At 41.4% G+C, this 27756-nt stretch overlaps 2 protein-coding genes across 2 annotated transcripts; one reads left to right on the top strand and one right to left on the bottom strand.

The window, feature by feature from the left end:
• Positions 1-6: 6 nt before the first annotated feature.
• Positions 7-27756, bottom strand: gsap (gamma-secretase activating protein). The gene is made up of 33 exons (XM_070929046.1): positions 27669-27756; positions 26990-27060; positions 25929-25985; positions 25758-25827; positions 25415-25462; positions 25242-25330; positions 24746-24815; positions 24544-24593; positions 24080-24190; positions 23897-23953; positions 23742-23788; positions 23463-23548; positions 23349-23351; positions 22862-22939; positions 22667-22753; positions 22364-22456; positions 22027-22195; positions 21528-21618; positions 19734-19803; positions 19162-19241; positions 18897-18977; positions 18322-18444; positions 18151-18206; positions 16930-16961; positions 15546-15607; positions 13914-14009; positions 9611-9681; positions 9258-9352; positions 8380-8499; positions 3061-3122; positions 1337-1441; positions 294-390; positions 7-107 (listed from the first exon to the last, which is right to left on the bottom strand). The coding sequence occupies exons 1-33, from the start codon at positions 27754-27756 to the stop codon at positions 7-9; spliced, it is 2616 nt and encodes an 871-aa protein (XP_070785147.1).
• LOC139305368 (urotensin-2 receptor-like) lies at positions 5678-7559 on the top strand. The gene is made up of 2 exons (XM_070929342.1): positions 5678-6076; positions 6996-7559. Exons 1-2 carry the CDS (start codon positions 5678-5680, stop codon positions 7557-7559), a joined length of 963 nt encoding a protein of 320 aa, XP_070785443.1.

Here is a 27756-nt window from a genome sequence, read left to right as displayed (position 1 = left end):
CATCCTTCATTTTTCCTCAAAGCCCAGCAGTATTAGTGTCTGTTTCACCGCCGTCTCCTCCACAAACCTGGCATCCACGTTCTCCTGCTCCTCGAAAGGGTTCAGAGCTGGAACACAGGAAGAGGTTAAGAGAGAGATTCAGCTTCTTATAGAGAACATTACACCAGACGCAACCACACACTTCCTTCTTCGCTCCTTCATGATGGAGACTGCTGCATTTTGACCAAACACACACATTCTGTCTTAATCCTCAAAAGGCAGGATACACACACACACACACACACATACACTACCTTGTTCCTCTATATCAGAGAGTATTTTTGCCAGGTAGGTAAGAGGCAGAAACTCAGGTCTGAAGCCTGGCTTGTCTCTGCCGGTGAATGCAAATCCCTGAGGAGGAAGGAAAAGCAAAAACACAACTGTGGGTTCTGCAGGTTTTCCGGGGATACACAAAGTCAAGACAAATCTGCTGCAAATCCAGGAACTAGTCAACTTGACTGTTTCCTCTTATGGATGACGCTGGCAGCAGTCTAACTTTTTTAGGCAGCCATACATTCTTATCTGTCTTTGCATGAAATGCCACTGGCATGCCATCTGCCAGTCTGCTGGCCAATTAGATGACTGAAACTGCCCAGTAGCACCGTGCAGTGGATAGATGCTGTGCTAGCTGTACAGCTGGGGACTGTTTTAACACATGTAATAAAGAAGGCCAAGCAGGACATGTTCTGTGCAACATTGTAGAAAAAAAGCACCTTTTTCTGAAGTTAACATTTTTTAGGGCTGCAAGGATTCCTTGTCAGAAACTTAATAGTAATAGTGATAATAGTGAGTATAGCCCATCACAATTGTCCGGAGCCCAAGGGGACGTCTTCAAAAAGCTTGTCTTGTCCAGCCAACAGTCCAAAACCCAAACATATATACAAGGATTTTTAGCAAATGTGTCCGATACTAAATACCTGCAAAACTAATGACATTCCCGTCAGCCTCAGCTCTACTATGTCTTCGCTGCTAATTAGCTAATGTTAGCATGCTAACATGCTAAACTAAGATGGTGAACATGGTAAACATCATACCTGCTTAACATCATCATGTTAGCATTGTCATTCTGAGCATGTTAGCATACTGCCTTTAGCATTTAGCTCAAAGCACCACTGTGTCAAAGTACAATCTGATATTAAAACGTCTATCAACTAACTGAATGACCAACTAACCTTTTCAGCATTAAACATTTCACTCTTTTATTTCTGGAGGAGCTTCATGTCTGGGGGATTTTCCCCATACTTTGTGTTTGTTAGTCTGCAGTGCTTAAAGAGAGAGACACACTGCACTGTGTTACCTTATTTTTGTTGCGTTTCTCCAGCAGAGTCCTGACATAATCTCTGGAGATTGAAGCTGAACTGACAGGATGGTCCCACATATGGTAGATCCTCTGCTCCATAGGCTACACACACACACACACACACACACACACACACACACACACACACACAAACACACAGAGTTTACATTTTAGGCATGTAGCTAAAAAAACAAAAAAACATCCCCAAAGCATGTGAACATCTGTCCCTTTCCATTTTGCCAACTGGAACTCGAAACCATTATTGAGGAGTTGACTGCTAATAAGCGACTCCAGAGAAATGTAATATTTCAGAGTTGTGAAATGCACACCACGGTAATAAATAACACATTGAGCAAACAGAGACTACAGGTGCGACTGACAATAAGAGAGGATGCAGCTTTTCCTCGAGGCTGCTTTCTGTCCAGCTTCAAACACGCTGCCAAGTTGATGCAGTGCTGCTGAATCACAATTACAATTAGTTCATTAGAATAACAATTAGTTGAACTTTCAAAATAATTTGCAATGTGAATATAATGACCAAACACGTAGAGTGATTCAGTGTTTGTTTTATTGATCGTCATACACGTCATACATTAGCAAGCTAATGCCAATTCTGTCAAAGCTACTAAAGCAACAAAAAATGTTCACCTGGCAGTTACAACAAATGTTTGTGGCTAAAGAACTAATCTTTACCTGAGAACTAGTTTGGGTGGGACAACCTGTTTTAAATGAGTGGTGCCTAAATCTCCACGTAGTGAACATTACTATTAAATTATAACTGGGCTCCATTTGAACCTACAGAGAGCTGGACAACCGGCTCCTGATCTCTTGTGTATTTGTAGTATGATATGAAGTTTTACTTGAATTCCGTGGGGGTTAAACACGTACATAATCAGAGTTATGGGGGGTTGCTGGGTTTAGCCAGGACATGAATTTCCCACAGTGGGCTAACATCTCCTGTCTTCTGGCTCTGTGGGAACGTGTGTGTGTGTATGTGTGTTGTACCTGCTAAATCTCTCCTGCCTGCCAAACTCACCCAACAAAAGTCTGATGGGGCAGGAAACAGAACAGAGACACTAAACACTCAACATTCCTCTGATCACAATGCGGACGGAACACACACACACACACACACACACACACACACACAGCTTGAGAAGAAATATACTGTACCCACACGGGAACACGTGGAAGTTACACAAGACTTAGGGACACACACAAACACACACAGACTCAGTAACTACGTACACTATTCCCTCCCCAACACACACACACACACCAGCCAGTTACACAAGTGCTTTGTGATTGGCTTGAGGGGGGCTTGAGGGAGATGAGACCTAAAATAACTTCAAACTCTTAATTGGACCAGACTGGAAAGTTTGGGGAGAGAGAACCATTTGAGAAAAGATCAAAACTTCCTCCTCACTAATAGATGGGATTATAATAGCCTCATGCATTGTTTTACTCCTTATACCAGCCTGGCAGAGAAATTCACTCCAGCCATTTCAGCTCTGCCCTCCAAGTTCGTACACTCAACATGTCATCATGTGGACGGCTGATATTATGGCAGGAGTCTATTTTTGGAGTGACTACACCAGATAGAAAAGGTTGAATAAGCTCCTTTAATCTTCCCCTGTTAGCTAAACTAATCCAAACCACTCCTGGCCCTGCATAAAAACCTTATGTTTTGGCCACACACACTCAAACACACACAGAAGTACCTCAGGGAGTCTCTTAAGTATGCTGAACTTTAGTCTCTCGTTGGCATCACTGTTGTCCAAATCTGAACACAAAGAGAGGGAAGACAAGAGAGGAGACATGGTGCTAATTACTCTTCTGAAGACAAATCTCACAAGGGAGGACAAATAATGCCATGTCACACCTTCTCTCTATACTTGTATATCCAAGTTAATTGCTCAAAATCCTTTGAAAGGAAACATGGGATTAAAGAGTTATTATTCTCTTTTTCTGGTGACACGGCAGGTAAAAAATAAAAACAACAAAATCCCAAATTGCTATAACTACAATAACTATTCTTCCCATATGCTGATTTCCCCGGGAAAAAAAGCATTAGAGGAATATCTCACTTTTAGAGAAAACAGACAATGTTTTGGCAAACAAGGCTTCCCAAGTGATCACCTGAGAAAAAAGGATTCTGAGTCAGAGCCACTTTCTTAGTTTGTCTGTGAGAAATTTCAGGAAGGTGTATTTTTTGTGTTGTAACGAGACCCATCAATTCAAAAAGGAAACAGAGCAGAGAGCCTCTGACATCCTTTGACCCGGTAACTTGCTTCAGCAGCTTCTGGATGACTCCCATGTGTTCTAAAAGCATTCTGGGAGATGTAGTCAATCTAAGATGTCCTTGGCATACAACCTGTCGCAAAGATTGCCTCAACTGGCTTCTCAAATTGTGGCTGAACAGATCAAGAACTCAGAGTTCTTCCTGTACACCATTCTAGTCCAGATTGAAATATGTCAACAACTATTGGATGGATTATCATGAAGTTTTGTAAAGACATTCATGCTCCCAAGAGGATGAATCCTATGGACTTTGGTGATCCCATGATTTTTCCCCTGGCTCCACCAGCAGGTTGACGTTTGTGTTTTTTTAGTGAAATGTCTCAACAACTATTGGATAGATTGCCACGAAATCTAGTACACAGATTCATGTCCCCCAGAGGATGAATTGCAACTTTGTTTTTCACTTCATGATTTATGTCAATTGCTGAAAAAATCTGAGATGTGAACAGCATTTCAGAAGTCTGGAACCAGGCTAAGTAAGACTGGTTAGATTGGGAAATTCTAGATGAGAATATATGTTTGTGTGTGTTTGTAACGAGGCAGAAAGTGCGCACCTGCCCTGCCCATTACCCAGGATAAAATAGCAGAAATGTAAATAGATATATACTTATTTGATTAATCCCTGGGGAGAAGTGACGCATGAACCCTCTCACTTCAAAGTCCTGAAACAGTATTCTCTCACTTTGAAGTTTAAAACCATTTGGACTCTGTCCTTTACATAACCTTTTCATCTCTGAGGATCTTTGTTTGTTCTCTTCATGAGAAAGAACCATGTAAACTACAATAATATCAAGACAACGAGGAAGGCCAGATATTTTGGTTCTGTTGATCTCGGTGCCAAGTCACAATGTTTGGCCTTTGAACACTGTGCTTTCCGTGGTATGAAATCCACACCAAGACATACAAAGTACACATTATCAGTGTCTGTGAGTAAGGCACTGTATCCCTATGGTAGCTAACCTTAACCTCTCTGTACAAAAAGTTCTGGAAAAAAGTGTAAAAAGAAAAGGAGCCGTGTTGCTTATTTCATGCGTCAAACTGGTAAACTTTCACACGTAATAACGACCAGTCAAGTCAGATAACTGCAGCATCCCGCCAACATGCTCTACCAGTGCTCACAGCTGTGTGGTGTGACCTGCTTTTACAGGTTCAGTGGTCGCGAGTTAATTATTCTTCAGCAGCAACCATTAATGCTGTTCCACCATATCGTATCTCTGCATGTACAGGTGGCATGATTCATGAAATGACTAAATAAGACATTGTCAAATAATCAACCAACTAGAGGGTTGTACTGTAAATAAACACGGTTCACAGCTACAATACAATTGTTGTAGCCAAATAAATTTAGCTAGCTTGCCAGCAGGCGGTTAGTCTGCCAGGTGGCTGAGGGTACATTTGATTGGCTGAGATCTGAGTGGGTGGGCACTGGTGACTGAAATAAAAGTGTCACTGGGGAAAGTGTGAATAAATTATTTAACAATTGAGTGTTTTTATTTATATTACGTATTCATATGAGAATACATTTCATAATGTCTAATTTATTTATTTTATATTGAACACTTTGGGTTCACATCTGTTCATCACATTTACTGCCCTGTAGGTTTTTGTGGGGTTTCTGGGGTAATTCAGAAAGTAGTTCATAACAAGTGTGCAAGCCACCATTGTGGTAATGCTAAATATGTCATCTGATGCTGAGCAGCTCAAAAAACAAAAGAAAAAGAAATACTGAATAGAAATCTAAATGTTTAGTCAAATAATTTACATCAAAACAGTTTGCAAGTTTTACAGTAAATGAATGTAAACAGTCTACAGCCACATTAGCAGCTCTGTGAGGTTGTACTTTGACACAGCAGTGCTCTGAGCTAAATGCTCACTTCAGCATGCTAACAAACTTTCCCTCATACATGCCAAGACCACAGACCACCACAGTGTAGGTACATATAACTTCCAGCAACCAGGCCATGCAGCCCCAGGTGGCATTTCTATCTTTCAGATTTGCTTCAATTAAGTCTCATCACTTCATCTTTCCCCTTCGCGATGACTGTTAACGGCAGCTCTTCCTCTCTCTTCTTTAACTCCTCCATCAACAATTGCTCCCTCTCAGGAAAGCCTCTGATCTCCTGCCTCGAACCCTGGTACATCGTTGCTGGTGCGATTATTGCAGTCAGTTGCCTGCTCGGTATCCCCGCTAACATCAGCGTGATCGTAAAACTCAGTCGGCATCTGCGCGGCTCGTCCATCTCGCAGCGTCTCTTCTTCAACCTGGCAGTGTCGGACCTCCTCTGCCTGCTCTGCTTGCCTGTTGGCGTGGTCATTTTCCACAATGGACCACATTTGACACATGGAGCCTGTCAACTTTTCTTTTACTTCTTCTTTTTCTGCATCACCTCCGACTTGAACATTCTGGTGCTGATAAGTATTCAGAGGTACTACCAGGTATGTCCCTAACATTCCCACAAAGTTTTTGTGATTTGTAGGGAAAGTAAGACACAAGTAGCTCTGAGCATTTTGTTTGAAGCAATGGGAACAAAAACGGATACAATTTTTAAAGATCATGACCCTGTTTCTTTAATAATTAATGATGTTTCTCATGGCAACAGATACCAACTAGATGAAGGAACATCAGACTCCAGGGTGATAGTGATAGTGTTTGATATGTTAACCAACTAATCTGAAGAGAGACAGTTAAAAGTGATTGGGCAAATAACAGCGAGAGAGAAAAACTGAATTTGGTGCAGTATTTGGAGAAACACAATTTACCTCAAGACAATGCATTTACCTGCATGGTTAAGCCCAATAATGCCTCTCATATGTTCATATAGGAAATTTAAAACCATAGATCCTGAAAAGATGATGTTGAGCGCCTGTTTCTGTCCACATAAGAGTAGCAGATTTGTGTTTGATCCTGCAGATCCCAGTATTACTGCAGACCTCTAATATACAGCTCAAAGCTGGAACAATTTTTTGACCACTGAACTTTTTCTCCAGTTCCACTATTCTAAAGGCAAACCCTACATGGTCATACACATTAAAGCCCCATTCAGAGGGGATTAACATTAAAGGTCGGGGTAATTTAATTTAACATCCCATTTTAAGGGCTTTTACAGGATCTTGCTCTCCTGACGGCTTTAATTTTTTCTGTCCTCATATTGGTTCCCAAATAAGCCTATACAGTATGTTGGTGTTAGCATGTTTCCAATTTAGCAGAAATGTTTGAGACCTCCCTAGAGAAAAAATCCTCATCATGTGTTGTCATCAGCGCTTTTCAAAGCAAACATACATGAGCAATTCTGTAAAGTAGTGACGGCAGAAAGCTGTTAGTTATCAAACTAAAACTGTCCATTTTATTTGGCAGGTTATTCACCCCAAAAAGTGGGACAGGCTGGGCCGGACATGGCAGCGGTTTTTACTGTTCACTGTGTGGATGCTCGGAGCCCTGGTGGCTCTTCCAGTTGTGTTTTCACTAACAGAGGTGAAACCCAAGAACGAGCAGATTGAAGGTCCTACCTGCAGCAATCAGCGGATCACACCAGTGGTCGAAGTGGTCTACATCTTATTTATAGTTTTTAGCCATCTAGTCTTGTTGTCCTTCTACGTCCTCCTTGTTAGAGGGGTCAACCGAACTCAAATGCCTGACAAAAAACAGCCTAGAGTTACTAAACTTTTCATTCGAATAATCACCGTCTCCCTGGTTGTTGGCTTTTTTCCTCTCATTCTTCGCGTGGTGTATGTGGCCGCGCTTTTCAAGGAGTCAGACAAACTGCTTCGTGTTAGTCAGATGCTGACCTTTGTGGAATGTTTTTACTTTTTCAATCACTGTCTGAATCCATTCCTGTATTTCTTTGCCTCTCGGCATCACAGAGGAGAAAGCAACAGTAAGAGGAAGAGTCTCCTGATGCCCCTTAATGACAACTCCTGATACAGTCCCTGCATTGCGAATAGTTTCATATTTCAAACTTCTTCATACTAATGTGGTTTGATAGACATTAAAGCAATGTGCTAAACTCAGTCTCAATGATGGTCTTGGAAATACTGAAAACAGTGTTGTACTTACCATGTTGAGTTTATCAACTTAAATACAAGGGAGTGTTGGTTTAAAGTTCCTCTTGTTTGTTGCTGCCGCCTCTATCTATTATATCTATTATACCTATAATTATATTAATTTACATGCTTATGTGTTTGTTTCTTCTATGTCCTCCATTTCCAGTATGTAGTGTATTTTAAATTAACTGACTAATGATATTTTTCATCATATGTTTTGGTCTTTTCCTCTGTGTACAGAATGATGCACAATAAGGAATGCTACCATGTCCACTGGCATAAAACATTTAAACAATGATTGTTTGATTTTGTTTTTGTTTTTTCGGAAATCAAAGAAATGAATATTCTACAAAACTAAAACTTTACAGCAAACTTAACCTGCTGAATCAAGACTACGCTAGCAGCTCTAAAAACCATAAATGTCAACCTCATGGTGGCGCCAGAGGAAAAGTCAAAGGATCATTAGGATTCATCCTCTGGGGATCATGACTGTCTTTACATTTCATGGCAATCTATCCAATAGTTGTTGAGAGATTTCAGTCTGGATCAAAGTGGTGGACCAACCAACTGACATTGCCATCAGTAGAAAAATGAACGACCAAGAGGACACTTTCTCCCCTCTGTCTTATCACCATACATGCTTTTTCTTGCAAAAAAGATTTAGCAGTGTGTGTGTGTGTGTGTGTGTGTGTCTGTACCTGTCATGAGCCGAGACACAAAGGTTTCAGTGAGCTGCAGGACACCGTGGTCAATGTACTGTAGGAAGGTGTGATGAGGGAGGCAACGCACAGCAAACACCGCTAACAGGGTGTGATAGCCTGGGGAGAGACAGCGAGAGAAGGCAGGACTGGATGAAGAAAAAGAGCAGACTTCAGCTTTTGATGTTCCTGAAAACAACAAAGGAAAAGGAAAAGTAAAACTAAGAGTCTACAGTCATGCTAGCGGCTATGTGAGGCTGTATTTAGACGCAGCAGCATTTTGAGCTAAATGCTAACGTCAGCATGCTAGCATGCTCACATTGACAATGTTGACGTTAATGTGTTTAGTCATCGTCAAAGTATTGGACAAAGAGCCAGCCTAGCGTGGCTAAAATCATAAAAAGAAAATACAGTCACCTACTGTTAACACAAACATACACCTGACAGCAACGTGTTATTTGCCAAAGGGGAAACAGACACAGTATGCCTGCTGTTTTACAGCTTCACACTCACGCAGCCTCGGCGTCAAGGTTCTGCAGCCTCGCTTCAGGGCATTTCTCGCTTACTACCTCCTTCACTCATGAGCGACTAAAATCATGGGATTGTGTAACAGGGAATGCAGCAAAAATTGAATTGAAAATGAATTCAAATAATTGAAAATGTATTCACACTCTGCTTTACCCATGTCTGCACTATGCTAATGTTTAACATATTTTTGGTTACATTAGTGCTGAAGAGAGCGGGTCTGTTGTCCCTCAGTGCAAACACACATTGTTATTCTGGGTGAGACAGAGACAGACTGGATTATAACAACTGAAAGTGTAAGAGTGTGTGTGTGTGTGTGTGTGTGTGTGTGTGTGTGTGTGTGTGGATGGTACCAGGTGGGAGGGGCAGGCAGAGACCCCTCGTGGCTTCCAGGATCCGAAACATGAAGTGAAACACTGACCACTCGGCTGGACTGCCCTGCTGTGTGCTGGAACACACGCGCACACACAGAAAAATTTGTACGGAAAATGTTACGTAAAGTGAGCGCACACGTGAAGAAGGGTCATCAACGATTTTTACACATGTGGACACACACACAGCGGGGAGTGATAAGGGGTCTGGAGCACACATGCGTGAAGATGAACATACACACACATTCCATCAGGGCTTTATACTTTACATTAGAAACATGACTTTAAAGGAGACACACACACACACACCGACGAGGGAAGAGAGGGCTACTCACAAGCACAAAACACGAGGGCCAAGTTTATACTTCAGCCAGACTGACTCCAGCATGTGTCTGATGAGTTCCAGCTAAACACACACACAGACACGCACATGTTAGTGCGTAGGGAAGGAGATGCTCGATTAGATTCAAATGAAACATTTTTCCCCAAACGTGCAGCTCGAGTCACAGGGAATTTTGCAAGCATTGTCTGAAACACCTGAAAACATGCATTTTAGACATTTTTTTCTGCTCTGACGATGTTTTCTTCGTGGAAACGTACACTTGTTCTATGAACAGTTTCCTCACTTCCCTCTTTTACTTCCCATTTTCCTTTCCAGTGAACAAGAGCAACGGATCTGGATGTGAACACACCTTCCAGCACGCACACTCGCACTCGCCCACATCATTTCACCACCCATCTGTCAGCATCCGGGATCATTTCGAATGCACCTGACTGGTCCGAAACGTGCCTGCTGCGTGCTGGAACGCGCACATACACACTCCTTCTTTCCACAAATGACCACTCTCTCATCTCCTGCAGAATAACAGGAAGAGAATCTGCCTCGTTCACATCCTGCACAGCAGTGGGAAACCCTCCACCAGCCCCTCCGAGCGCTGCCGGCAACGTCCTCCAGTGACCTCAGGGTGGGAATTTCAATTAGCTTCACTTATGTAACGGACTTGCCAAAAATAAAAGAGGTGCTGAAGACAAATGTAAAAATAAGCTCCTCTGAGTTGTTGTTTTTTTTTTTTTTTTTACTTCTCCCCACATATTTGATATTTATTTTGTTCTCTTGTTGTCTTTTCCGTCCATTATTATTACATTTAATATTATTCCCTTTTGTGTTCAATCATTGCAGGTGTAATGAGGGTCTGTGTGTGTGTGTGTGTGTGTGTGTGTGTGTGTGTGTGTGTGTGTGTGTGTGTGTGTGTGTGTGATTGTTTGACACTGATGAAAACTGGTGTGCAGTCGATACACGCTGGTCATGTTTTTAATGACATAACTTTGTAACTTTAGCACTTTAACAAAAAAGTGCAGCTTGATCTTTCGTGGGAATTCATTTCCTCTCTTGTGGACAGTGGTTACATGCCTGCCTTCCACTGTTTTATATTATTTGTTCCGTTGAATTTGCACATTTACACATTTAGGGATTCATTCTGTTGGCTCTGTCAACACAGATGAAGACAGGAAAGTCGAAAACTGCTGTTGGTCAGCAAACAATTCTTCCATTGGTCTGTTAACAGTATAAAATAAATGTTGCATTTTAAGTTATTCCCCGAAATCAGATATTGATTGTTTGACAAAAACATGGCAACTTTTCAAGCAAAATAAATAATTCAAGTTTAATTTCTTTCTTTTCCAACTAACATCTCTTAGGCTCGTTGCTGATGTAATCCAGGCCCCTGGAGATGAGTAAAAAGGATAAGAATATGTAGCCGAAGAAAGTCAAACAAAAGGCAATCAAGTGATTTAAAGCCACAGTATTCCCTGTGTGACTTTCTATTAGAATAAAATCTGGAATCAGCGATTTCTCTTAATGAGCCCGACAAAGAGACCGGATTTACTTTGCCTCCCCTGCTGAGACAAAGTTTAATAACCTTGAGTATAGAATAGCTTTTCCGCATAATTAAAAATATTCAGCCTATTCCAATTTGTTGCATTACTTTCAATATGTATTCCTGCTTTTAGTAATAGTAATAGTAATAAATTCGGCTATTAGCGGGTTGTTCTTTGCTCTGACATTGGCTATCTTATATAAAGGAATGTATCTCAGTTGTCTGTAGCAACAGCGACAGGAAATAAATAACTATGACAATAATGTGCGGTGGAGCTGTAATGTATCATAGCAGAAGTTCCCTGGCTCTTAAAAGCTGTAATCTATTTCACCCCCAACTTCTCCCCTGTGTCAACGCAGCCATTAGTCTCAATAAGCACCGACAAGAGGGGGAGATGTTCTTTATTTGTGAAAGGGAAGTCAGCCCTCTTTGAAACAGCACCACCCTGAGTTTTTAAAGCATGAGTCAGCTTGATGTCTAAGCACATCGCCCGGCTGGAGAGATAGCCGGCTGCTCTTTGAGTAAAACGTCCCCTAAGGCTGTTTCTTATGGGTCCTTGCGTGAGTATGTTTTAATAAGTCCGGCTTCCCAGGATGAGAAACTTTTTCACTTTCACTCACAGTTGAATTGATTCAATAATCGCCACGTTTGTTTGTCGCAGGGCAACGCCACAATGATTACAGACATGCCCATTTCCATTACATTCATTCTGAGTATGAAGGCGCAGGTTAAAACTCATGAGCCAGCGGTACCGAGCTGAGCCATCGACCGATCCAGCAGAGAGCAGGGAGGATTTCTTCTGTCTTTTCCCACTCTGTCATTTGCAATTCCATAAAGTCCCAAAACGTGGTGCATCCTGCTTTCTATTCAATTCCAGCCTTACCCTTGGCCTGATTTAATACTGTTGTGTTGATATATGCTGTATGTCTGCTTTCAGCGGCTCCTAGCTGTGAAGGGATTTACCTCTCAGGAATACTAAAGACTGACTTTACAGAACCGACTACCTCTATAAGGTCCCGAGACGGAGAGTGGTTCCGTCTTTCCACTTGGTTATTCAGATCCCACCTGCCGCCCTTTGGGTGGATACAAAGGGTGTCGGTTTGGTTTTAGAAGTGGTAGGGGGGCTACAATGAAGTAAATATTTACACACATATTATATACATTTAAATCAATTTAAAAATTGGAATGAAATTGTTTTTTGTGCGTTCTATAGTAATGGTAGTGTGACAAAAAAAAAACCTATGTATTGTTGAAGGCACAGCTCAATGTAACATCTCGTCCTGTTCGTTAGTCTGTTTTGTCTTATTTTGTTCATGTTTTGTGTTGCACATTTCCGGTTTTATTTTGTGGTACTTGTCCCTCCTCTCGGACACTCCACTTCCTCCACTTAACCCTAACCGCCATTAGTCTCTCACCTGTGTGTAACCTGTGTTCTCCCCTCCTTCTGTGCCAGTTAGTGTGCTAAGCGTTCCAGCAGTTTCTCCAGTGTTCTTTGTATTTTGACTGACTGGTTTTTGATTTCCTTTTTGGCTTTTTTGACTACGTCTCTGCCTATTCCCTCCTGGATTATCTGCATTGTCTGACTGCTCAACTGTGTAGCGAACCCTGCCTGTTTCTGGTAAAGACTATATTTTTGCTTCTAGTCTGCTTGAGTCTGAGTCGTGCTTCCTCTCCCCTGAGAAATCCAGTCGTTACACTAAACATTTTGGGACATTTTTCGCTTTCTTGTGGACAGTGGGATGAGAAGATTGATATGAAGTGTCAGTTTGTCAATCAAATATAAGGCCACAGCCAGCAGCCGGTTAACTTAGACTAGAAACAGGGGAAAACAGCTAGCCTACTAGCACCTAAAGCTGATTAATTAACATGTTGTATCTTAAGTGTAAAAACTACAATTTACACTCCAAACTCCAAAACATGCAGCGAAGGTGGCAGTTTGTTTTTCAGCACTGAAGTAGAGCAGGAAAATATAGCCTGAGAGGCAAAACCCAGGGTCAAAAAGTCTGAAAATGACTCCCTCTTAAAGTACCCTGAGGAGTCTTCGACCACTAGTAGTGCTATGGATCAATGTTTTTATGAGTGAGGTCCCCATTTAGTGTGTTGCCTGTGCACACGGACAAAAACGACAACATTTCTGCCAGTGGTTTCACGTTATTCCACTCATCAACAGGCAACAGATTGCTAGCAAATAAACATGGATGTAAGGAATGCAGGTTTCAGAGTGGTTCAAAGTAGTTACTCAGATTTCTACATTTTTCTCCTCTTCCATCTGGATTATGTTGGCTGGACAGTCATAGGACACTGTTAAGAGATATTTTAGGAAGAAAATCAATCTGAAAAAAAAACGATTAAAAACAGGATTTGTGTGAGGATTGAATTTACCCCCTTGGTAGATGCAGAAAGCTAAAAAAAAATAGTCACTGCGCGGTTGCAGATACATGTCTTAACTCGAGATATGATGAGTTTGTTTTAGAGGACTGACACGGCGACCTGGCGGCTTCCTCTGCTAACTGAAGAGCACACATCCATCTCTGAGCTCCGTCAACCGTTTAGTTAAAGTGGAAAACCCGCTGCCTTTCCCACTGAGCGATCCTCTCTGAGTGTCACTTAACCCTCCCGAAAAAGAGTAAGGGCAAACATTAAATAAACATAACTTGGAGAACAATGTATATTTTTAAAAAAAAGGGCTCTGACCAACACACACACACACACACACACACACACACACACACACACACACACACACACACAGTGTACCAACCAGTTTGGCTACGTAGTTGACAACCAGCGAGTCAATCTTCTTCTTCCCCAGTCGAGGCAGGTGTCTGTTCAGATGCTCTCGAAGCTTGTCAACTGTCTGCAACACAAAACACACACACTGATTATTTTCTGTGCATGAGTGTGTGTGTGTGTGTGTGTTTTTAAGCATACTCTGCTGTGCACTCAGCAGGGTCAAATCGAGTTCACCTCGACTTTTTCCTCGACTACAGCGACCCAAAATTGATTTAACCATGGAGAGGAGAGGAGAGGAGAGACCTGTGGATATGAAAGGTGGAAAAGTACAGAAGATCAGTGAAGGTCTTAAAACAGAGCAAAGTTGACAGAATGACATGATGGAAAGGGGGAGAGAAGTGAGCAGAGGAAAAAAAAGCAAAGAGGGTAAAGAAAGAAAGAATGCTGGAGAATTGATGGACAGAATAACCAGAGAGACAGGAGAGCCAGATCAGTCTAAGAATAGCTGCGATCTAGCATCTAGTCTGAACTCCATTAAATTGAAGCTATCTGCTCTTTAAAAACTATGCTGAGCACAGGGAAAACTGGAGGATATGAAATTGTCCATCAAACAGCTTACAGTTGGGAAGAAAAAAAAAAAACGCAGGACAGGGACCTTAAGATGCCTTTTTTTTTTTTTAAGTGTCGAGTCATCTGAAGCTTAACAGGAGGTTCACCTTAAAAGATGACTATGGGGGGAAATGATCGGCTGTCAGCGTTTCACTATGGATCTTTAGTGGTCTATATATCAAGCCATGCTAAAGGATCCTCCAGGAGCGGATGCACTGTTGTATGTCAACAATACTCAATGCATCTCAGGAGGAATTGTTACAATGAAGCGTTTTACTATCCACTATTTTCACTTTGCCTCATCTGTCTGTGTCTGATGTTCTTTTGTTCTGAAAAAGAATCCAGGCTGTGGCTGATGTGTCGTTATTTTCTCTTCTGCTCCGGCTCTTTGATTTTGAGTGGCAGGATGTTAACTGCTGTCTTTTTGGAAAGTTACAGGACTTTCTGCTTTTGAAATATCGGCATGTTTTGTCATGACTGATTGAATGACTGGTCTTTCAACTGAGTGATTCATCTGGCTGACAGCACTTCGAGTGAATGATGCTCTTCAAGGTTTTCAAGAACATGCAAGTTCAAACTAAAATCCTTCTAAAATCTTTTGAGTGGCTTTTCACTTTAAACCACAGGATGGTGATGCAACATTATGGCTAAAGGCATGTGGACACCCGAACAGTCCAGCACACAACCTAGTGAGCTTTAAAGGAGCTGCCAGGCTCTAGTAAGAGCCAGGCAGCTAAGCTAAGCTAACCAGATTTTTCCACCAGATTTTGCAACCTGGCTGCAGGGATTTGCTCCCATGGCTCTGTGCAGGCCAGTCAAGATCTTCCACAGCGAACTAGGAAATCCATGTCTTTATGGACCTGGCTTTGTGTATAAGGTCACCGTCAGGTTAGAAAATAAATTTGGAAGCATACTTTTGCCTAGCATTATGATTTTCCCTTCATAGGAACTAAGGGTCTAGTCGTAGCCATGATACTTTTATCAGCGTATGTGTTTATGGGTGTGCATGTGTTGCAGCCATTGACTGGTTTTCTCTCGCTCTCGCTCTCACCAGGCCTATGAGCGCCCTCTGTTGATGGTCCTCCTCCTGGAAAAGTGGCACCAGCTTCTTATCTGGAAGAGACCAGGCAACAGTGGGAACACACACATAAAAGAGACGTTTGAAGAAACCTTTGATGCTGCACCTACCCCAGAATGAACACTACAGGTAGCCTCAGGTGTGTCAGTGCAGTAACATCATTAAACGGGCCATCAGTAGGAATTGAAGAAACCCAAACTCTGACTTGTTTACGGCTTTAATAAAAAAGAGGACTGAGCCTAAGACATTAATGGATTCTTTTGGGGTGGGTTTTTCACTTTAAAAATACATCCCAAAGCTTGAGGGTTATGAGACTGCAATTCTGCTGTGTATGTGTGTGCGTGTGTGTGTGCGGATGCTGCAGTTTTTCTTATGTCAGCCACACAAGTGGACCACGCTCCACTTGGGTACTTCAGATGAATTATTTCACACTTGCATATGCAAACACACACCATCTTATTTGACCACGTTTACACACATGCGAGGAGCTTTTTGATGTTACAGTATAATATGTTGGATATAAATAGCGCTGGCAGGGCACAGCTGACTGACAGACTCTCTGTATGCCTGCTAGCAGCTCAAAGTTATCAACTGTATGTACATGTAAATGTACATATTTTAGACAATTAGCTGATGTTCTTATTCTGAGCGAGCAGGTACGGGTTCAGTGCTTTTTGCGGCCCATGTAATGCATGTGATACAACACCATATAACAACCACATAGCTATTAGGAAATCAGTGAGGCAGCTCCTTACGCGAGTGCTATAATCTGTGTTGGTGCAGGGAAAGTGATCAAAATGCAGTGAGTGTGAGACAGTGTGTGTTTTACAAGTGAATGTGAGGGAGGCTGTGGGCGTATGAGATCATCCATGTGAATTAACTGAGGTAAGGGAAGGTCCCGTGTTGTGGTTGACAGAAAACAGCTGCACTGGAGTCAGAACGAAACACAGGGAGAGAGGGGAAGGAAGTACCTAACTCCCCTCTGTTATATAATTGTAGCATTCTTCACCGTATTTTTGTATCCCCCCCGCCCCCCTCTCCATCTCTTCTTCCCTCCCTGTCCTCCCCTTTTTATTCTCAACCTCTCCCTCCAAAGATAAATTAATGTGGTGATTCTGTTTAGTTTAATTCTCCAGTGGGCATGAAGAATGCGACCTCAGAAGAACACACAAACACACAAACCCAAACACACTTGCACACAGTTTTGAGCTCCATAATAAGTCAAAGGTTTTGTTATTTATGACATTCACACTCCCTGTATTGTGTGTGTGTGTGTGTGTACCTGTGTGTTGCTGTCTATGTATTTATGTCTGTGAGGGTATGTGTGTGTGTGTTCAGTGTGCTTATGCCGTCTTACCAAGACACCAGGTGTCCACCATTGATAGAACTCTACAAAATAAGAAAAGCTTTGTGTGAAAACAATCCCTCAAGCCAGCATTATAATAAGAGTCTTACTTTTTATGCAGTATAATGCTACACTGCTGCAGTCGCCAGCAAAAATACATCAAAAATATAAAAGCTAAAAGTTTGTAAGCATGTGCTGGAGTTTAGCCTGGAGGAAGAGAAGCTAATTATGAACCAAAAGGCTGCTGGTTTGATCCCTGGCTCAAACAGGACAGAGTTATATCGGAATCAGAGCAGGTTTACATCAGCGGTGCATACAGGTACATGCCCATCATCAAGCCACTTAATCATTAACTGTTGAGGGTCTCTAGTTATGGTCTAATTTCCAAGGTATTATAATTTAAAGTGGTGTAAACATGCTGTAAAAGGGTTGATGCAGGTCATTGATGAGAATAACAAGAGCGAGCTCTGGGCTTTGTGTACTTGTAAAGGTTTGGGAGTTTGTGCAGACAGTTAAAACCAAAAGTGAAAGTGGTTGGACGGTCCATTTCAAACAGAGCAAAGCCTCCGCACCACAAGGAAGAGCTCAAGTAACTAAACTCCTGCCATCCACAATCCTGTTGCACATTTATATTCATACTGCCTCGCGGTAGAGTGTGTAGAAGCATTTTCATCAAGGCTCCCAACAGGTCATGAAAATTAAGGAAGGAATTTTATTGAGGTTCCAGACAGGACAGATAAAATAATCAGATCATTCTTTTAGGGAAATCAGGGAGTTTTACAAATGTGTCTTTTTAAGGAATAGACCTAAAAGTACTTTTATTGGATTATGATTATGCTTTATTCTTCAACTGACTGATTATCCTTCAGAACTTATCTGAGCTGAGAAACTCATTTGAACACATTTTCGGGTGCGAATGCACACATAGTTAAAGCATAAGGCTGTCGATTTCGTCGTGTGATCGTCGTGTGATACAATCAAAAGCTCCAGAAAAGCTACTAAATGGACCTTTTGGTCGAACTGTTTCATCAAATTAGCTACGATTTTTATATATTTTTAAAATAAAAAAAAGGACGTGATGAAATTCAGACCTTACAGTGCCTCATTGGAGCAAACTAATTTTTCAAATGCAGTGCACAGGTGCAGTCATGCCTTCCCTCCCTCCACTTTTAGAACTGTGTGTCTGAACTAATGTACTTTTCTTAACAAAGCTCCAGTGGGAGGCAGACCTACTTCTTTGTGTTCTCCTCCATGTGATTCATGTGGCTGGACGGTCTCCTCTCGGACCTCTGAAACAAGCAACACCATCATGGGAGGGCTGAAAATATGCTCCCATTGTTTTGACAAAAGCCCACAGGTACGCTGATGAGGACACACACGTTGTCTCATCCTTCACACACTCACCAGTTTATCCCAGTCGGCTTGTATGTGTGAGGTTCTGTATCTGGGGTTGGGAACAGCGTCCAGATATTTTGTCCTATCTGTGTTCCACTGAAGCTCTGACCAGAAACCCTGGAGACCTCTGGCCTACACACACACACACACACACACACACACACACACACACACACACACACACACACACACACACACGCACACACGCACACACACACACACAGTGACATTGCTGCAAAACAATTGAGGATAATTGAATTGCGCACAGGCAGACAAAGTATATAAAATCACACTGTTTTACATATAAATGCCTTTTTAATGTCTGAATAAAGTCTGCTAGAATCGTTTCCCAACACTGTATCACAAATGCACCTACAGTTTGCATAAAACGTTACGTAACTGACACGCATTGTTCGATTTAATCAACAACCTAAACAAAGTTTTATGAAGTGGTTCTGGAAATAGAGCAGGAAGCAGAGTAGCAAGAAGACTCTATACTATGATGTCATACATGTCGTTCAATAATAACTTAAAAGCGGTTTTAATGTAATAAATTTCTTTTAAAAATTGAAAGATGTTTTTACCTTCCCTTTGAAGACAGATTCAATATGCAGCTCAGTGGTACACAACACACCAGGGACCTCCAACAGACACACTAGCATCTCCTATAACACACAAAAACAGCCCAAATTGTGTGTGTGTGTGTGTGTGTGTGTGTGTGTGTGTGTGTGTGTGTGTGTGTAATACTTCAGGCACAAAGAAAAAGAATAGAACTGCAAGTCTGTCCTCTTTGCACTCATATCCATATATATGGCTGCGTGTGGAAATCTAAGTATGTGTGTGTGGTACCTTCTTGTCGAATACAGAGGAGTAAGGCAGGACTTTATCCAGGCTAAGAGACTTCTCATAGCTTATTCTGTACAAAGAGGCTGTTTGTGTGAGAAAGAGAGAGAGAGAGAGAGAAAGAGAAAGTTAAAGTAGTTAACAGCAGCACCAATAACATCCAAATACATGCATCAAGGTGCTCCAATATCTAACGTGATCATCTACTCTCTAGGTGATGACTGTTTTCTTCAGCCAGACATTGCGGGGCAAACAAATGTGTTGCTGTGTGTCTACCAGGACTTAATCATATTCTTTTTTTTTTCAAACTGTTCCGTGCAAGCTTCAAGTCTCCAAGGTCCCAAAATAACCAGGCCCTGCAGACCTGTGTTGGACGCCTGGCACAAGTCTGCGAGAAGAAATTTAAGAGCCAAGCAGACTTGATGAAAGAACTTAATTTTGTGTACACAAGATGTAAGCTGTCTAGTAACCGCAGAGAGAAGGAGACATAAAAAGGCAAGAGAGCAGCTGAGACTCTAAAAGGAAGAAGATGTGGTACTCAGGAGACTTGTGTCCCCCGCGCTTCAGCTGCCACTGACCCAGAATGAACTCCTGGATCTGATCAAAGGATTCGAAGGCGTTCACGTTGTCGCACAGCCATTCAATAATCTAGAGGCAGGATAGAAATACACAGGAGGCGGGTGTCAAAAAGGTGGCAGCGCAACATGACAGCTGCACAATGTTCATCTTTCAATATAATATGGATGGTCCACAAAATCCCTATGACTTTAGTTTATCTTCTATCATCAGGAATACTTTGACATTTTTTGGAAGTATTCACTTTCTTGCTGAGAGTTAGATGAGAGGATACCACTCATGTCTGTGCACTACAGCCAGCAGCCAGTTAGCTTAGCATAAAGACTGGGAGCAGGGGGAAACAGCTAGCCTGGCTTTGTCCAAAGCAGGTTAAAATATCCACCTCCGGGCACCTCTAAAGCTCACTTATTAAATTATGAATTGTCATTTGTTTAATCTTTACAGAGATTCATGCATAAAAACAACCAGTAGCGGTTTTACGAGGGATTATGACTACTTCTTGAGTATCTGTTGGTTGACTAAAACTCATGGTGACTATAAGACTCTACGGATTAAACATACAAGATATATATTTGATAATTAGAGAACATTAGAGGTGCTACTAGGTGGATTTAGTTACCTTTGGACAGAGCCAGCTACTGATAAGAACGTGTGGGGTGATGTAGCATCGGTGGGTGCTCTGATGTTTTCATTACAGAAACATGAAAAATGAATGATGTCCTCAAAGATAGTCCCTGCAAATCTTACAGCCAAAGTGCCTCAGAGAGAAAACTGATTCTCATTCTGTTGCCCATTTCTCTGCTGTTCGAAGAAATATCTCTTTGCCAAAGTCAGTGTGAGTCCCATGTCCAGACACAGAAATACTGTGTAACAATCGAAGAGGGAAATTAGGAGATGAAGAACTTCATTTGCATTCTCTTAAAATTACAAACTGCTGTGAACAAAGCAAAAAAATGTTAACAAGCTATCACCTTTATTAAAGCCGCTACTTTTTGTGCTGCTGACCCCATTAAGAGAGTCTACAAAGAATACAAAAGTTATGTGTGGTGTCCAATTTCCCAGTGCTAGCTGCACTAATGAAGCTGGTGACTCATTCAACCTCTAAAGAAATAATTTATTACAATCTATCAGCGCAGCTGGAACATCTTAATTTAGGTGTACTACTAATGGAGTCTGAGTCATAGTCAGCACTGTGCCCAAACAAAATATATATCTATTTCTTCTGTCTTTGTTTGACTCAGTTTGATCTCTGTCCACTTGTCTTCTCTCCTCTCCTGTTTTATCACAGCATCCTGTCTTTTCTTTCTTTCTCTGTCTTCTTCCCTCCATCTGCTCTCTTCCAACTCCAGGTTGACCCTTACCCAATTGAAATTAAGGTGCAGAAAAGCAGCCATCTCTACCTTTTTATCTATTTCTTTTTACCTTGCTGTTCATTTTCCTTCAGGGAAAGCACCTTACATTTGATTAAAAGTGACAGCATTCTCTGTCAGCTTTCCCACTTTTCTGCTTCTTTATCCTCCCCTCACATCTGCGTTCAGCCTCTCCCTTCATCAAGGAGATATTGTTGATCTTGTGACTTTGTTTAAACATTGATAACTGAAGTTATTCATTACTTTATGTTCTAAAAATAAATAATGACATTGTGTTGTATAAAACTATGTTCTGTGGGCCCAGATGACGTGTTACATCTTTATTTGGGGAGGAAAGAAATGTGACCTGATGCTAACTTGTTGCTAAAATTGCTTTAAATGTCATTCTTTTTGTCCTGCCAACTCCTCTCCTGCCTTCATCTGTACCTTCAGCTCCAGGTTTGGGTCATTTCCCATGTAGACCAGCAGGCAGTGGAGGGCGGCCAGGCGCTGAGGGTCAGTCTTACCGCTGGGACACCTTGGAGCCGAGAACAAACGTACTTTTATACAACATAAGCATATACAGACACAGAGGCAGATGCATCGGCAGACAGCCAACAGTCAGGTACTGACTGAGGTGATGTATGTACTGTTTAAAAAGGGGATTCAAGTTAAAAAATGAATGAATAAATGAATGAATAAATAGAAGAAAATAGCACAAGGGGCCACTGATGCATCTTTATTGAGCAGGATGGTTGAATCCAAGGTGTCTGCTGGCCAGGATTCAAGTTAAATCTGTTGTTTATTCCAGAAAGACTCTGCAGGTGTATGCTCACAAAAAATTCTCTTTCCACTTACCACCTGCCTACCTATATAAATACCATGTACACAATAACCCTAATATACATAAATCCTTAATTTCCACAGAGTTATGAATCATTCTCACCCAGAAGGAGTGTCTGATCGCAGGATCTGTAGCAGGTAGGCCGGGCTAAGCTCAGCAGTGTGGATCCTCCCACTGGCTAGGTCCAACAGACTACCCCTTGACTCTTCCTCTGCATGCAACACTGTAATGTTAGCTGACTGACACTGCAGGCCCGAGTCCAGTGGAAGACCTGAAGTTTGTCGAGACAGACCGAGAGTAAGACACGGAAGCATGCTAAAATTGGATAAATATGAGGTTCCATGTTTTAAAAAAACCATATCAGGGAAATATAGGAGCATGTGCTGTAGCTGAGAAAATAGGTAAAACACTTATGATGTGTACAAAAACCTCGTGTTACCTGAGAGAAAGAGGGAGAGGCAGAGCATCTCCTGCTGCCTGGTGTTGATACAATGGAGGAAATAGTCCTGCAGATACACCAGGATGTAGTAACCTACATACAAAAATAACACGGCATCATTGTCATTGTATATGTTAGCATGCTGTATGCACACCAGACATTTATTACGCTGCAGGGTACGCACTCTCATTTTTAATTGTGTGTTTCTCTTTTGAATGCAAAAGTAGGACATGCATGTTTGGCATTGAATTTGTGTGTATGACTGTATTACATGTCTGTGTCTGTGTCTGTGTGTGCAATGACCTATGGGGATGAAGAGTGGATGGAGCTGTGAGGCTTCTTGTGGCGACTGGTCGCTGCCCAGAGATACTCTGAACGTCTTGCTGCAGTCTGCAGAAAGAGTCACCATGTGCTCAAGATAAAAACGGTAACAAAGGAAATGAGACAGCAATAGAAAGGGAAAGAAATGAGGTCCACAACTGTAGACAGCATACACACCTTTGTGAACTAAAATCACAGTGTAGATCAGTTCCTGTTTGTCTCTAAGTGGCTGGCTGTAGCACACACACATGCTCCCTAAAAACAAACCACAGCACAGAGCAGTAATCACACAGTAGGTGCCATCATTAAAAGATCACATGCATTAATAACAATATTCACGATAATCAATGAGAAACTAAATCACTTGTGATAAGTTTTGATGGAAAATCTATTCACATATTAATACCTAACATTCGTAAACTTTTTAAAGGTATATCAATCAGTAAGAGGACAATAATAGGGGTGAATGATTGAGATTTTGTATTTGATTCAGAAATCAAAGATTCAATCAACAATCTAATTTTGAAAACAATCGTTTGTGTGAATTACAAAATGTTTCCAGTGAGTGATTCACTCATTTTGTGTTTTATTGTGTTAATAATATAGTATTTCTATTATGTTCTGCAGATTAAAACATAGCTTCTGAGTCGTGGCAGGGACTTACTTTCTTGTTTTAGTAAAGAGAAATGAAAAACGCACACACAAATATATACAATTAGTCATGTAACTGTGAGAAAATTATTATTCATGCAAGGATTCATGTGCGTGAATGTGTTACCTATTCCATTTGTAAACACTTTCATCCTAACAAGCTCCTGCTCTGGTCTCTCCTTGTGATAATGGTCAAAACCCAGATTTACAAACCTGTTGGCCACACATAAATAAAAGTCCCAGTTAGTTACGAACGTGTACAGCCAACTAAAAAGTTGCACAGCACAGGAAGAATGTAGGAATTCAGTGTGTCAATAACATTCAAAGGAGTGCAGAATATAGACTGAAGTAGCTGCTGAGAAAACATATTTCTATATTTATACTGTACTGGTAGTTGCTGCCTTACTTGACTGTGTGGAAAGGATTAGCAGGCAACTCTAATGGGAGTTCCAACTGTGGGACAGTAAGTCAATTATATGTTATTATCAGGTCACATTTTGAGTATGACAGCATGTGCAAGACTGGTCATTTATTCAATTGTAAGATATAGAGATGACTAACCACAGTTTCGCAGGAATGGTGGGGGTAAAACTGAACACATCGCAGCAGGAACTTGTCCTGTGAAAGACATGTAATACAGATTTCTTTTTACTGTAGATTGTCTATAGCCGTCTTTTTATGGATGAATGACATTCAAAGCAATGTCCTGACTAGTATAGTTGTACATGTGTGTGTGTACGTTACATTATGAGTGAGATAGTAGAGTCTTTGTGTGTGTCCGTCCCACTGGACCCAGCAGAAGTCCTCTACTATTCTCTCTGCTGTTCTGGACAAACGCTCGGGATTCGCCATCACCTGGTTCACACACACAAACACATCCATACGCAGCTTTGTAGACACACTGAATCCTTAATGCAGAGCTGTCCAGGAGGACACGAGACACAGCATATTTCATGGCCTGAGAATGAGGTCAAAAGGATATATTCTTTGCACTGGGTTATGTTCATACATGCCAACCTTTTTGCTTATTAATTGCTAGATATGTGCAAATGATTTATACGTCTAAAAAAACTGCACAGAGCCCACCAGCCAGAAAAATCCTCCATGCAATTTATAGTTAAGCTGAGGCCACTACCCACAGACACTGACTTCAAAAAGAAAGGAGGTGGCTGAAGTGAGCAATGTGGTGACTGCAGAGTCCAACTTACCACTCTATAACCCTCCTGTCTTGTCAGCAGAACATGGTAGAGATCCACATCTGAAACGCACAGAAGAATAACTATGTATTATAACTATATAAAATGTCATGTTTCCCCAGATAATTCTCTCTAAATGTGACGATCTGTTTTGTACTAGATTACAGAAATATAGCTCACACAGACAGACAAGCATAAGGGCACACAGACTCACATCCGTCCTCAGTCAGCAGCAGCAGGTGGCTCTCCAGCACTGATCTCCTGTCAGTTTCTGAATGGAGGAACTAGGGACAGCCACAAAAAAAACACGAGTCAGCATCTAAGTGAGTGGTTCATAACAGGTACCAGACGGAGAAATCTATTTGCTGATTTTCATATTTTAATGCAGGCCTCAAACATTCTTGGCATATCTTTAAATTTGTGGTTTGGCAATATGGCGAGCGACCAACATATACATAAATAATATGTCCTCTGTTGATAAAAGACATAACTGAGAAAGAGAGACAGATAAAAAAAAAAGTGAGTTAGAGAGAGAATGGCAACTAGAGACCGGTGCACTTTCAGCGAGCTTGTAAAATAAATAGTCTATGGCACTACACTGTAAGCGCTGTTACTCCCATAAATGCAACATCAGCTCGTGGCTGCAGTAAAACCTGCTTGAAAGTGGCCAAAACAACACACACACACACACACACACACATAAACTCTACCTGCACTTTGACCCTGCAGTCTACTGCCTTGAGGACTTTAGTGTTGTTGATGGGATGGATCTCAATCAGGAGAGTTAGACATTTGGATACTACAAACACAGACAGAACGTGAGAAGAAATGAATTGAAGAATGTAGCCAGAAAGATTAAAAAATGCAATAAGTTGAGTGTTACTCGGTTTGAGGCGCTCCTCTCCTCTGGTGTTTTGAGCCAAGCTGACAGCTGAGAGGGAAAAAGCACAAGCAATGTGTCATGTGACTTATTAACATATATTTTCCACAGAGACTACATTAAATCAGTGTTTCTTTAGCTATGATTTGGCACCACCACAGTCAATAATCTGCACCCAAACTGTGTCCATAGCCTCGTTTTTGCGGGTCCCTGGTTGCAAAATAGTACTGAACTGCTTTCTAGACTCAGATCAAAGCTGAACATCTCATTTAATTGCCTGATTTGGGGTCAAGAACACAGAACTGTTAACTGTTAATTACATAGTCTGTACGTTACAAAGGCTCACCTAACAGCGTTTCCTCCTTGTTCAGGGAACAGCTGCTGACACACACCTGCTTGTCAAATGTGTACAGGAGCTGTTGGAGAGAATACAGCCACATGGGAACGGGCGCGCACATACACAAAAGCCAAATCTGCAGCACTAAAGGTAAGAAGTTGAGACACACACACACAATACCTTGTTCTGTTTGGTGTTAGAGTCGTATTTCCCAATCCTGGTGGTCCCTGTTGCTCCCTATCAGAACAGAATAGAATCCTCTAATTAGGTAATTTTAGGTAATTAGGTCATTTTGATCAATTTAAATCAATCAAACTCTAGAGACGGATGGGTAATCCTAATCTGTCGCAACCGAACAGACCAACTTTCCCACTGGTGTCTTCCACCACATCGATATGTGTGGAACGTCGCACTTGACCTTTTCATTACCTTGGCTGACCTTGCTGATTATCCTGACAAGACTTGCTTCACTTCAAACTGACGATTCACCGCTTTTTTTTGGTTCAGAAGACCTAAAATAAAAAGGAAGCCTACTCTGAAACCCAAGGCACAGCCAGGCATGCATAAAACTGTGAACCCTGCACTAAAAGAGAGATTATTTTCTCTTTGCAGGCTGCACACTGTCTTTAACCTTCTAAACCCACAGACTCTTTGGCGGTTCTATCATTAAAAATGTATGTTGTGCAGAGAAGCACGCTTCAATACACAGAACACTTTATTTCAAATTCTAGCAAGGATCCCACGGTTTCCAAAAATACCAAATATGTCAAGCAGATGTAGAGAAATCTGTGTAAAAGAATATAGGTTTTTCATTTGATGGTGTCCATTGATGATGAATGGTGGAGACACAAAAAATGGCATCTGGGATTTGAATATTTCTCTCACTATAACTTCAGCTAAGGAGATACAGAGTAGTTGGCAAACAATGTGCATATAATGTTACATCTACATTCGAAGGAAATTACAATGGTGTGTTACTTTCATATGAATGTAACCCCCTTCCCCAAGTTAAATAAAAATACAGTATATTTGTATGGCTTAAGCTTAAGTCCAACAAAACAGACGAGACAAGGCACATGACATGGCAATGACAGTGAAAGGAAGTGAGACCGATGCAGGTTGCAACACAATTAAATTGGAAAGAGCACTGGATTAATAAGGATTAGAATAATTACACTCACTTAATGAGCACACTCAGCATGAGTAACACCTAATATGCAGTGCTTTCACTGTGGACTTACCTTCCAGGAGTAAAGGATGCCCCCATCTCTCTCAATGTTCAGGATACGAGTGTCCACTGCTCCAGAGTACTCTGCAGACACAGCATCATTATAGTGAACCCATACATCTGATCATGTCTGAACAACAGTGTGCCCTGACAAACAGGTTTCTAGTATCCCTGCTACTGCTCAGGCTGAACATACCAAGTGTAATGCTGAATGAGAATATAGTGTTTCCACTGTATATTAAGTTGTAATTACATGTGTTAAGTGCCCGGATGTGTAGGTGTGTAGGTGAATTATTAGGCAGTGAATCTGTGAATATGCTGCTTAATGTTTCCACCATTGTCATGCATCACTTTCATCACTTGAACAGCGCCATCTACTGGTCAATACGTATTAACATTTTATGACTTATATTTTTGAAGCTAAAACTATAAGACATTCCTAGCTACATTTTCTCCGGAAACTTGACTTTGTAAGGTAATATTATGCAACTACGTACAAACTACACAAATGTATAATACAGTTCAATTCACTCTAGATTCTGTAATAACAGTGAAAGATTGAATAGAATTGAGACACCTGACACTTTTAGCTTGCACTGTTAGCTAGCTACCTACTGGTCAGCTGTTCAATTATATACGTCAACAGTAAGACGCTGAAAACGCTGCTAACCGCGGACTCCTGAACGCCTCACCTGTCACCCTGCAGACCGACGCCTCCTTCCTGAGGATATCAGACACCACATCTCTGTGCAGGTCAAACTTTGGCTTTAACTTGAGCAT

This window comes from Enoplosus armatus, chromosome 22, assembly GCF_043641665.1.
Source record: "Enoplosus armatus isolate fEnoArm2 chromosome 22, fEnoArm2.hap1, whole genome shotgun sequence".
In the NCBI taxonomy this organism is placed as follows: domain Eukaryota; kingdom Metazoa; phylum Chordata; class Actinopteri; order Centrarchiformes; family Enoplosidae; genus Enoplosus; species Enoplosus armatus.
The sequence above is the reverse complement of the archived record's forward strand: the minus strand, read 5'-3'. Positions and strand labels throughout refer to the sequence as shown.

Bases quoted from the DNA above. Each gene is read 5' to 3' on its own strand.
- gsap (XM_070929046.1), bottom strand. From the start codon at position 27,756: ATGCTCAAGTTAAAGCCAAAGTTTGACCTGCACAGAGATGTGGTGTCT. The intron at 25,828-25,928 runs GTATTGTGTGTG...TCTCTCCAACAG, and splicing joins CTAACACCAAACAGAACAAG to CTCCTGTACACATTTGACAA. The intron at 18,207-18,321 runs GTGAGTGTGTGA...TGCTTGTTTCAG, and splicing joins AAGCCGACTGGGATAAACTG to AGGTCCGAGAGGAGACCGTC.
- LOC139305368 (XM_070929342.1), top strand. From the start codon at position 5,678: ATGACTGTTAACGGCAGCTCTTCCTCTCTCTTCTTTAACTCCTCCATC. The intron at 6,077-6,995 runs GTATGTCCCTAA...TTTATTTGGCAG, and splicing joins GTATTCAGAGGTACTACCAG to GTTATTCACCCCAAAAAGTG.